The sequence below is a fragment of the Phyllostomus discolor genome, chromosome 4 (assembly GCF_004126475.2).
Source record: "Phyllostomus discolor isolate MPI-MPIP mPhyDis1 chromosome 4, mPhyDis1.pri.v3, whole genome shotgun sequence".
Taxonomy (NCBI): domain Eukaryota; kingdom Metazoa; phylum Chordata; class Mammalia; order Chiroptera; family Phyllostomidae; genus Phyllostomus; species Phyllostomus discolor.
Genome location: NC_040906.2, coordinates 199063477 through 199075127, shown reverse-complemented (window position 1 = coordinate 199075127; position 11651 = coordinate 199063477). Strand labels below are relative to the sequence as shown.

Genomic DNA, 11651 nt, shown 5'->3' with positions numbered 1-11651 from the left:
TACTGAAGGGGAGGTTGAAAACGTCTGGGAGAGCACAAAACAACTGGTGGGACGAAGTCGCTGAGGACTCGAGGGGCCAGGTAGAAGCAGGGAGAGGAAATAACCGGAGACAGGAAGAAGGAAAACAGCAAGGTCGGGCATGGACTCGTATCAGGCTATACGAGGGTCTGATGATATTAAAGGTATTTCCTGTAATGGCTCCTATTTTCTGGGTGAGATGGGAGATGAGATTGTCTGCTGACAGTCAGGAGAACAGAGCCGGGAGCAGCCTCGAGGCAGAGAAGAACATTTGCGCACTCACTTTGGAAAATGGCAGTGAGATCGCACCAGGGGAGCAGCGAAGGCCTGCCATGCAGTACAGAGGGCTCGAGTGAAAGCAAAGGACACAGATCTGGCGTGAGACTCGGCTGTGATTTTGTGATTTCCTCCAGTCTCATTCAGTGGGGGCAGAAAAGGCAGAAACACTGGTAGTTGGGATTAACTCAAATCTGAGGACAGGAGTACCAAGGAACAAGGAGTTTACAGAGTTAGGAATGATTGAAGAAATGAACAATAATATCTAGAGGGACTCCAGGCAGAGCGGACTTTGGCAAAAAGACAAAACATGAGGACCAAGGAACCTCAAGGAATGGCTAATTGAGAGTAAGGAGGAGGTCTGGGGTGATAAGAAGGTATGATTTTAGAGGCAGAGAAGTTCTAGGTGATTTGACGATCCTGAATTTGACCCTGTGTCACAGATGTGTGTGTTGTGAGTCTGTCCAGCTTCTCTCTCTTTGGGGAACTTTCCATCTGTGATCACGTGTGGTTCTGGTTGAACGGCTCTTCCTGGAGCCTCGCTCCGCCCCACCCTCGCTGCAAGGGTTGGTTGGCATGGGAAGCAGACTGATGAGCTCACCCCCTGGCCACAGGGCTGGGCTCAGGGCTGGGTATGTGACCAAGAAGAGATCAGACTCTGAGATTCCTTCCACAGATGCTGGAGGCAGCAAGGCTCTCTTTTTCTGAGCTCATGAGTTGGAACAACTGGGTAGCCGCCTGTGACCATCTTTCCTGGCAGCCTGGAGGAACCTGTCTGCAGACGGCGAAAGTGAGACCAACGTGCAAAGGCTGCCACTCGAGCAGAGGTGAAGGATGGACAGGAGCAAAGAGAACCCAGGTCATTTTGAATCCCTGGATCTAGCCATGCTGAAACCAGTCTACCCCTGAATCTTTCAAATGATGCCCCGCCCCCAAATTCACTCTTGGGCTTTAGGTAGTCTACATTGGATTTCTGTAAACTGCAGCCTAGCGTGTACGTGGCTGAAACAGAAGGACAGAATGGTATGAGAGCTGAGAAGGCCAAGACACTAAAGAGAGAGTGTTACACGGGTTTGGTTGATAGTCCTAGGAGAGACCCAAAATAGCAGCAGTGCTCAACGGGGGCGGAAGCCACCTGTGAACCATTTGCAACAGGTAACAGCAATGAGGACCAGAAGAGAGTTACACATCTGTGAGCAGGAGCCTCAAAAGTGCAACTGTTTGTATGCAAAGGTGAAGGGAGAACAGTGTGGAGGCTGTGTAGGGCAAAGAGAAGCACACAGACCCCTCTTGCTGATGAAAAGTGGGATGTGCAAGAATGCAGGTGACAGGGCTGCTGCAAACACTCGACAGAGCCGTCCTGGGCAGAGGTTGTGCTGCGTGACCACGGAATGCTTCCCCAGTGAACACCAGGCTCCGTTTCTGAGTCCTCAGTGGTGCTGTAATATCAACAACGTAGGCATTCTTTGGTTTTCAGCCCACCACACCTTGACCTTGAATCACTCACTATTCATCTGTAAGACAGACTACAAGGTAAAACTGGAAATTCAGATAAAACAGGTTCAACTTTCTTTCCCTGACCTACTTTATGTATTTAAGTTAAGTGTCTCAGACAATGACCAGAGCGAGAACCTCCGCAGCAGTTATCACTCCGGTGTATTTGATAGTAGAGTTAGTGTTAAATATTTTAAAACTCTACTTAGAACAATCACATCGTCCTCATGCATTTTATGGGACATAAAATATACATGGCTGTTACGGGACAACGAAGCCTGACACAAAATGCGAAGCTGGCCTTCCAGCTTGGGAGTGAACACACAGAGACAAAGCCAACCACCACCAGGCAGCGTAACAAGGAAAGAAACGGCCTTATCAAGGGGATTCTCAGTTTATCCCAAGGGCAAATAGCTGATGTGCCTATGGATTGCATACATGGACAGAATTTCTTTTTCTTAGCCCATACACTCTCTCTACCAGGAAGCGCTGAGGACCGCATTCGAGAATTTTTAGTATGTCTACATGTGTTAAACATGACTACCTATATGTTTGAGTCATATATTAGGAATATTACATAAACATGTATTCAGATAAATGGAATGTCATTTTCTATCACAAAGAGAAAGCACAGGACCAATAACCATGCACCACTTTTATTCTCGTAAAAAGGTAGATATGGAAGTAATGATACATCAAAATGGAAAAATAACATAACAGCTTATGTCTTTAAAGTGATGCTGCTGAATGTTATTTTTAAATAATGTGGAAAATAAACTTACAGAGAAAATAAAAAGTTAGTAAAGACTGTATTTGGAGAAGGTACAGAAACAATACCCCCCATAACATATGTCCCCCCTCCAGGACTACAGCCAACGGCCTGGGCTGAGCAGAGCCTCTTAGCCACTGCAGCCTCCTGGATGCCACAGCGAAGCCACCTCCTCCACTCCAGCTACGTGTGAGTCTGCGGCCGCAGCCACTGCGTTTGGAGCCCACCAGGGGACCTCCAGAGCCTGCAGGGCTCCCCCCGGGAAAATCCGAGGCTGCCCCTCCTACGTGAGGCAGACCCAGCTCCCGTCACACTCAGTTAGGGCGTCAGGGCCGGGCAGGTGTGTCTGCTTGGTTGTGAAACGTTCCCTCACTCTGTCCTTGCTCAGGAAGGAGCAACCGGGACAAGGGGACCCACCCACTGCGGCAGTCCTTGGTCACGCTCCCTCTGTGTCGCCTGTCACTCAACCTGCAAGTGTCAAACTCATGTCCTCTCTTCTCGAGTTTTCATTGTCTTCTAATATTTCATTGTAACCTATATCCCCTCTCCTTTCATTAGACACCAACACTTTTTTTCAGGGACTAAAAAATAATTTCCTACAGCAGAAATATGAGAATCACCCAAAAGAGTAACAGTTTTCTGTTGGAAGTTAAAAATAGGACTTCCAGCCCTGGCTGGCATAGCTCAGGGGATTGAGTGTGGGCTACAAACCAAAGCATCGCAGGTTCGATTCCCAGTCAGGGCACATGCCTGGGTTGCAGGCCATGGCCCCCAGCAACCTCAGATTGATGTTTCTCTCTCTCTCTCTCTCTCTCTCTCTCTCCCCCTCCCTCCCTTCCCTCTCTAAAAATAAATAAATAAAATCTTTTAAAAAAACTTTAAAAAGTAAGACTTCCTGAAAAATACCCGTGAAGTAGAATTTTACAAGGAAGGCAGAAAGGGAGAGGAAGTCATGATCAAACCCTGATTTTTGAAACAGAACACTCGCTGTGAGTGCATTTGATCTCAGAGGTCTTCGTCTCAGAGGTTTCATGTCAGCAGCTCCACCCCTATAGACCTGACATCAGCCCTGGTCAGACGTCAAAAGTCACCACCAAATGCAACCTGGCAGCAGCATCTTAAAACAGGTAAGTTTCTTATAGGACCTCAGACCGTGCATGTTTAATGCAAATAATTCAGTGTATTGCTTTTTAAAAATTTCATGCAGGTTACACTCAGGAATCTCAATTACTTTTGGCCTTTGATGCTTGACTGTATGGATATGCGAGCAATTTTCCCCTGCAACACAGGGTCCAGGAGAAACCGGGGGACGGTGGGCTAGCAGAGAAGACACGGCCTTTGATACAGAGTCAGCATGGTGTGTATCCTGATCTGTCACCGACCAACTGCACCCCTGGGTGGGTAACGCCCTCTCTGAGCCTCAGAGAGCTTGCAAAGTAAAAACATTAAAGCGTCTCCACGTGGTCATCACAAGAATTAAACTGGGTAGTAGAGCCCCTGGCTCACAGTAGATATCCCACAAATGTTAATCCCCCACCAACACTTCCCCTTTTAGATACGCGATCTGGTGGAATTCTTCGGGGTCCCAAAGTGCCAGCAAATGAAGTAACAGGTGTGCTCCGTGCCAAACCTGTGTCTGCCTTTGAGAGATTCTTTGTCGCCGATGATGGATTCTTGCTCTACTGTCAAACCGCACAACATTCCCCTGCTGATCAAATTTCAAAGGCTTGGAGGGTCTGTTAACTTGAGTGTGGTGTCCCATCTCTTATCTCCATATCCCTCAAGAGATACTGTGTTCAATGAAGAAGCTTCAGGTGGCCTTGCAGGTGTCTATCTTGCCTGGCGGTCACATCTTGGAAGCAGGCACAGGTGACGAAGTGATGCTGGTGGGAATGGATCAGTCTTTCGAGACACTTGATGATTTCATAGTCAGGAAGAGCAAGGCTGCTCATGTTCAAGCCCAGCATCTGGGAAACCACCTCCCTAAAGTCCACCAGCTGGAATATCAAACAGAAACACATTAACTGAGAGAACAAATGTCTCAACTACGGCTGAGCCGAACCCCACCGCGACAGAAACCATGGAAAACCCAGGTGTGTGTAGTAAGGCAGGTAAGTTACTCACGCCGCCTGGCCTTGGTCCTCTCGTGTACAAAATAAGAAGGCTAGCCTACTAAATCACCTCTCAAGTCCTTCCAGGTACCCACCCTCAGCAAGTTCCTGACCACTTTTCCGATGAGCCAGTCAATGTGGTATCGGCTACCACGTCAAGGGTCCCAAGTAAGCAACTACGCACGAGACTCTGACATCACTCAGACTTCACCTTCTCACATCCGGGATGGGAAGAACCATAGACCAGCCCCCAGGGCTGCTCTGAAATGTGGATCAAATGAAACGAGGGCTGTGTGTGTGCTCTGCACTCTAGGAAGTACCGTACAAATGTCACCTTGGCCGTGCCCATGCCCATGGGTGGTAGGTGCTTATGCGCTAGTGTGCTGACGGGACAACAGCCCTAAAACCAAAGGAAGAACAAATGGCGGGCAAGTATGAGCCAGTGAAAACAGGAGGGCTTCCAAATGATGCTCAGATCCCAGCAGACAGATCGCCACCTCACAACCCAGAGCACTGGAGCCTCTGGGACCACACACACACACACACACACACACACACACGAGGAGGCCGGGGGCAGGAACTAGAGACAATGGTGGAAATGCGCCTCGCACTCCTTCCATTCCTCATAGACTAGTTGGTGTTTCCAGGTTGAAGCAGAAGAAGATACACCAGGGGTATCTAGGTAACACCTTGCTAGAGGTGCCTTCCTTTTTTTTAAAGATTTTATTTATCTTACTTTTTAGAGAGCAGGGAAGGGAGGGAGAAAGAGGCAGAGAAACATCAATGTGTGGTTGCCTCTCCCACACCCCTAACTGGGGACCTGGCCTGTCACCCAGGCATGTGCCCTGACTAGGAATCGAACCTGTGACCCTTCGGTTCACAGGCCAGCGCTCAGTCCACTGAGCCACACCAGCCAGGGTAGGGCCTTCCATTTCAGAAAAAGGATGACCCAGCCTGAAGACAGCCATTACATCCAGAACAGCCTTCCAAACCCTCCCTCCACTAGCTCATTCACTTCCCAACCTGCTTCCTACGCCAAGTCCGGTTGGGGAAATGTCATACTTTTCTCCAGCCTCGTCTCCCTGATGAAAACGTTTTCCTCAAATTTCCTCGGCCTTTCGAATATGGTCAAAGCTCTTAATTCTGGAGTGGTTTCCCTCTGAGAACACTCACGTGTCATCTGGCCTTCCTCAACTCTGCCCAACATGTGAGCCGGAGCAGCGGCAGCCAAAGAGAAGAAACAATCGCAGCCAAAAGGCCACCCTGAGCCCGTGGAGCCTCCAGAGGAGAGTGACATGAAAGCCAGGAGCGGCGGGGGTCAGGCTGCCCCGCACAGGTCTCTTTAGGCCTGACCTGCTGATGCGCTCGCCAGATAACACTCTCCTTCTCGCAGCCGGCCAGCGCACGAGCCCTGTTTTACGGCTTACATCTGGCCTTGGTCAGCCCTCCAGCCCGGGTGCCACTGTTTGAGATTCAGGACTATCTCCTGCAACTGATCTCTGCTGGAGATAAGGTTTACCCTGACCTCCACCGGAGGCTGAAGCCCTGGTGACCGCGGGAAGGTGCAGGGCGATGCAACCTTCCAAGGGAGGCAATGGGTGGACGCAGAGCCTGGCTTCTCAGGGGCCCTCCATGGCTCTGATACAACGTCTTTCTTTCCTACAATGCGTGCCATGAAAACGGGAATTGCTTTACTTAGCGGAGTAAATCATAATGGTTCTTTTAAGGCCAAAAAGACGCTGGGCTGGCCGGCAGAGACGTTGAAAGGACAATAGAAAGCTCTCGTAAATTGTTTATGAGGTGAGCAGTGATCGAACTTTTGGGCTGGGCCATCTTCCCTGAGTAAGGAGGTTTCACCGCCGCGTTCCCACCCACCTGCTTTTCTCTCTTCTCCGCTTCTTCCAGAGACTTCTTCAGGGTCCTCGTTTCGCGGGTTACCACCTCCATGAGGCTCCTGGCCCTCTCTTTGTCCTGCTTGGCCTCGTGCTCTGTCGCATCCAGCTCCGACTGGACGGACAGCAGCTGTTTCTCCGCTTCCTCCTTCCTCTTCTCCAGCTCGTCTCTGGATCTGTTTAGGTCTTCGATGGCTTTGGTCTGCTCCAAAGTCTTAATCTAACAAGACAAGAAAATGCTGGTGATGGCTTGGGTATTTATTTAGGAAAACTTTATACGCAAGTCAGAAGTCGATGGAATTCACTTAGTAACAGTTTTATGAATAAAGGATGAAACCCGTTCCAATTAGACAGACTTTTGCCAAACATATGTGCTGGGCAAACATGTCTTAAGACAGTTATGGTTTATAAACAACATATCAGAGCACCATTACTAGGAAAATCGATGAGATAAAATGGTACAAAGCATGGTTCTGGGGTTCAGTATTAAAATAAAGGCTGCTGGTACTTACGCACAGACTCTCTGAGCTTCCTAGGCAAAAGCAACTTGCACTTTTTGCCCCCACCAATGGGTCACTCCCGGTGTACAGCAGCAAGGAGAGCAAAATGTCTCCTCTCTTGGTGTGTTACCACAGGGAAGCCCTACCTAATGCCCTCAGCAAGATTTTACTGCTGCTGTGAGGAAAATCTACATCAGCAGTTTCTCAGAAAAATGCCCTCTGACTCTCCCACGAGGCCGGGGGCAGGAGGCGGCGGCCACAGTTCTCCGTCTCACGCCGGGTGGGGAGGGGGGCGGGCGTGGGCCTCTCTCCAAGAAGCTGACCTGGGACCTTAAAGCCAAATCACAGGGCATCCTGGATGTGAGGCACATCTTTGTTTAGCTTAGTATTTAAAATTATACTAGATCTGCTAACAAAAAGAATCTGAGTAAAAGGGGATGAAATTCTAATGCATGCTAGAATTGGGAGGAACCCTGAAGACATTACACCAGGCACGAAAGGACACGTTTGTGTAACGGCACTACAGGAGGCACCCAGGACAGGCTCAGTCCTGGAGACGCAGTGCAGGACAGACGGTACCAGGCGCTGGGTGCACGGAGAGTCACTGCCTCGTGGGCACCGGGTTTCAGTGGAGGCTGACGGGAAAGCTGCAGAGATGAGGAACGGTGATGGTTGCACGCACACGGTGAAAGTATACTTAACCCCACTGAACTCTCCCCAGAAAATGGTCAACGTGGTCGATTTCATGTCATGTGTATTTCATCACAGTAAAAAAAATTGAGGTACTTTTGCATAATTAGACCCAACACTGTTTTCAACCAAACTCATTAAAAATATATATATGAATGAGCTGCCACTTATACACCCGGAGAGCCACCACCAAAAAGATGGACGATGACGAGGGATGGTGAAGATGCTGAGAAACTGGGACCCTCGAGTGCTGTTGGTCCCAGTGGCCAATGGTGCGGTGGCTGAGAAGAGCAGCTTGCCAGGTTTCAAAAAGGTAAACACGGAGCTAACATACGACCCAGCAATTCTGCCCCTAGGTAGGTATACGTTATGTATTCAAGAGAACTGAAAACTTAGGTCCACATAAAACCTGTACACAAACGTTCACAGCATGTTCAAAATCACCAGAGTGAAAACCACCCAAATATCTATCGAATGATAAACAGATAAATTAAATGTGTCATACCCATAAAACAGAATATTATTCGGCCATAAGAAGGAATGAAGTGCTGATTCATGCTACAACATGGATGAACCTGAGAACATTATACTACAGGGGAGAGTCAGCCCTGGATGAGTCAACCACTTATGGGGTGAGTCCTTTTACATGAAAGACCCTGAAAAGGCCGGGGCTGGCGGGCGGAGAGGATGGGAGTGACTGCTAATGGGTACAGGGCTTCTCTTTGGGGGGAGGAAAATGTTCTGAAATCAGATAGCAGTGATGTTTACACAACTCTGCCAAGGCACTAACAGCCCTTGAATTATGCATTTCAAAGGGTGAATTTTATGATGTGAATTGCATCTCAATAAAGCTGTTATTGGAAAGTGCATTTATAAAGGCCTTTAAAAAGCATAAAAATAAATTACTTTGAAACAAATACATAAGTGCATGTGGAATGAACAAACGGGGAGCAAATGAAGACCAGCAGAGCTGTGAGTTTAGTTCCGAGCTTCCTAGCAATTCAGACGGGCTGCAGGCATGCTCTCAAAAAAAAAAAAAACAACAACAACAAAAAAACCACCATAACTTTCTGTTTTAATTTTGTTGAAAATCATCTTTAAATTATGTATGAGAGTAATAAAATCAAATAAACCATGTAATGAGTGTTTGCTGCCTTCCCCCTCTCTCCCATCCCATCTTTCCAACCAAGGAGGTTCACTTGCCTCCTGTACGCCCCTCCCTGTTTGGAAGGCAGACAATGGGTCATGGGGGGGCCTGTCCAAGAAGAAGAAAGCCTGGGAGACTAACTCTCAATTACAGGATAAAGAGAGGGTGTAACGTAAATATTTGTAATATATAAATGTTTTGCATATCGGGGACATTCCATGGATACACTAAATATCAATTTTAAAACAAAGTTACCTCCCTTCACATGCAAACTCAGGGCTGCAGAGAAAATATGTAGCAAAAAGGGAAATTGCTGGAACTGGTGTGTTGAATTCAAAATCGTGGAGAGGAGATACATTCAACCCTTCTGCTCAGAACTGAAAAACATTTACAGCGGGCTCGCGACCAAAGGCGACAGAACACAGCCTGGAGAGCGAAAAGCACACAAATCAAGTCTTAATGAGAAGAATCTATAGCCAAGAATTTCTGGGAAAAAAAAAACAAAAACAGGAGACTTTATCACCATCCTGATGGCTGCCTGAATTCTTGTTGTCAAGGAAGAAGAGCAAGCAATGGAGCTCGGAGCCAAGCCACCGGGACAGACTGGGAGCCAGCGGTGGCGGCTGGTGGGGACAGGAAGCCTGTGTCTTCTGAGTCAAACCCAACCAACAAGATTCCTGAGAGTGGGTGCTTATCCTCCCTGGGGAGCTTCCCAGACCCAGCCTGGAGTCCAGTGACAGACCGTGTCCCTCGGTGTCTCTCAGTGGCACAGATCTGGTCATAAACAAGACCAATGTGTCACCTAGACCCCCACGAGGATACAGAAGGTTCCCATGGTGGCTGCCCCCATGAGGGAAAGAATTTCAAAATCTGGTGAACAGCTGGTTCTCTCTTATGTTATAAGGGCCAAAGGCCCTACACAGAAGGTGATTACATTTAAAAACTGATGTGTTGAGTCCCCCAGGGGACCTCAGTTCTCCAGCTGGGGGGCTTTTAAGAGGCTGTGCTGCAAATGCACAAGCCAGGCACCATGCACAGCAGGTGGGCCGGCCAAGTGGGAGAGTTTCCCCTGGGACCAAACAGACGCTGTGCCCTCAGAGAGAGGCATGAGGATTGAGCCAGGAGGAAACCAGAACAGAAATCAAAGGAGGGTGTTCCCCTTGGCCGTCCGTCCGAGCACGCCTGCCCCCTCCAACCACAGTAGGACGTTCCTCCCTCCAGGTTCTCTACTTGGCGCACATTCAAGGTCAACGGATGCGTGTAATCAGAGCTGAGCCCAAGATGGCCAGTTAGGGGGAAACGTTTTTCAAAAGGCTGCGCTGTCTGGGTCGGGGGAAGTTCCAGAGTGGAGAAGCCGCACGGGGAGCAGCTCTCTTGTATGGAGATTATCAACAGAGTCAGCAAGAGGGAGAGAGCTCTGCTGGTGGCTGGAGGGGGCCATTTATTCCCTGCTGGTGTCTCTGTGAGAGGCTACAGTGAAGACAGTAATGGCGTTCCATTCGTGTTTGGTTCTCTGTCTTCTGGTCTGTGGCCACAGCTCCATACTAAGATTGGACCACGGGGCACGGGTGGAAAGCTGATAGCTCCCCACCAAACACCTACTCTTCCTTTCTTTCCTGCTGCCCAGAGTAAGGACACCTCTCTCAGGCTGACTTTACCTGTGTGAGGTCCCGGGACTTAGTCCCAGCCGACGCAGGCGTACAAAGTGGCGTGCAGGGCGTCCCTCCTCCTTTCCTCCTCCTGGTGACTGGGAGGAGGTTCGAGTCCCAGCAGCTAACTTGCACTAAGAGGTGGCATTCGAACATTATTGCTAGGATGGTGAAGTGGAAAGCTAGAACAGCCAGGGCTGCTGATGACCGTGGAGCAATACCACTAGGTATGAAATGTTTCCCTCCATGCTTTTCGGTCAGAAGGGAGAAACTACCTCTCCTATCTCAGCCACTGCATTATGGGCGGGGTGGGCGGGGAGAGTGTTTAAGTCTATTCAGCTGGAACTAACCATAACTGACGTAGGCTACCAGGCAACTGGCATTACATGAGTTACACTCCGTGGCTTCCAGACCCCAAGGAGTTCTGCCGCATGACTTCAGTGCCTACATCTGCACTGTGTATAAGGCTGTTTGTGCCACTTAGTATAGTCCTACTTCGATTACTGTAGGTTAAGGAGAAAAGAGCAAAGGCAGAGTTCGTACGGAAATAATGCGTGCATGCCAAGTGAAGGCCAGGCCACGCCACAGTGTATGTGCAAAGTTTCTGCACTGATAAAATAATGCTCACGGTAGAACAACTGCTCTGCCTTTAGGCAACGTAAACGAGACGCGTGCCAAACTCCAAAGAACCCGTACCAAAAGCAGTTGGTACCACACAGTCTTATTGATGATTTTACAAATGGACGTAATCTAGATTATTAAATTAATGCTGCTAATTTTTAAATTATTTTTACTCTTCACTTGGTTTCTAAATTGGTTTCGATTTTATAATAGCAAAAATGTAGTAAGACTAAGAAGTTTCTATATAGTGTTAAGTTTGTACATGTGTGTGCAATATTACAATAAAATCATTTTGACTGAACAAAGGGATGCAAAATCTATGAAAGACTATTTTCCTTTCAAAAAGGGATTTCTGCCATACTTTAGGCAGAAATCCCTTTACTTAGGGATTACTTGGCAACTTGAAATTGAATAGTTCATCTGGAAAGGTCTGCTTTTTCCTGACCTAGAATTCAGGGGAAACTTACTACACGGGTCTTAAAGA

General features: G+C 48.3%; 1 protein-coding gene across 2 annotated transcripts in view; it reads right to left on the bottom strand.

Moving 5' to 3' along the window:
- Positions 1-3823: 3823 nt before the first annotated feature.
- Positions 3824-11651, bottom strand: part of CCDC170 (coiled-coil domain containing 170) — an 86348-nt gene continuing 78520 nt past the window's right edge. For both annotated transcript variants that reach the window (XM_028510850.2, XM_036024902.1), the window contains exons 10-11: positions 6544-6780; positions 3824-4554 (exon numbers count right to left, since the gene is read on the bottom strand). In XM_028510850.2, the coding sequence (XP_028366651.2) occupies positions 4354-4554; positions 6544-6780 (438 nt within the window). In that variant the 3' untranslated portion in view covers positions 3824-4353. The remainder of the gene's footprint in view (positions 4555-6543; positions 6781-11651) is intronic.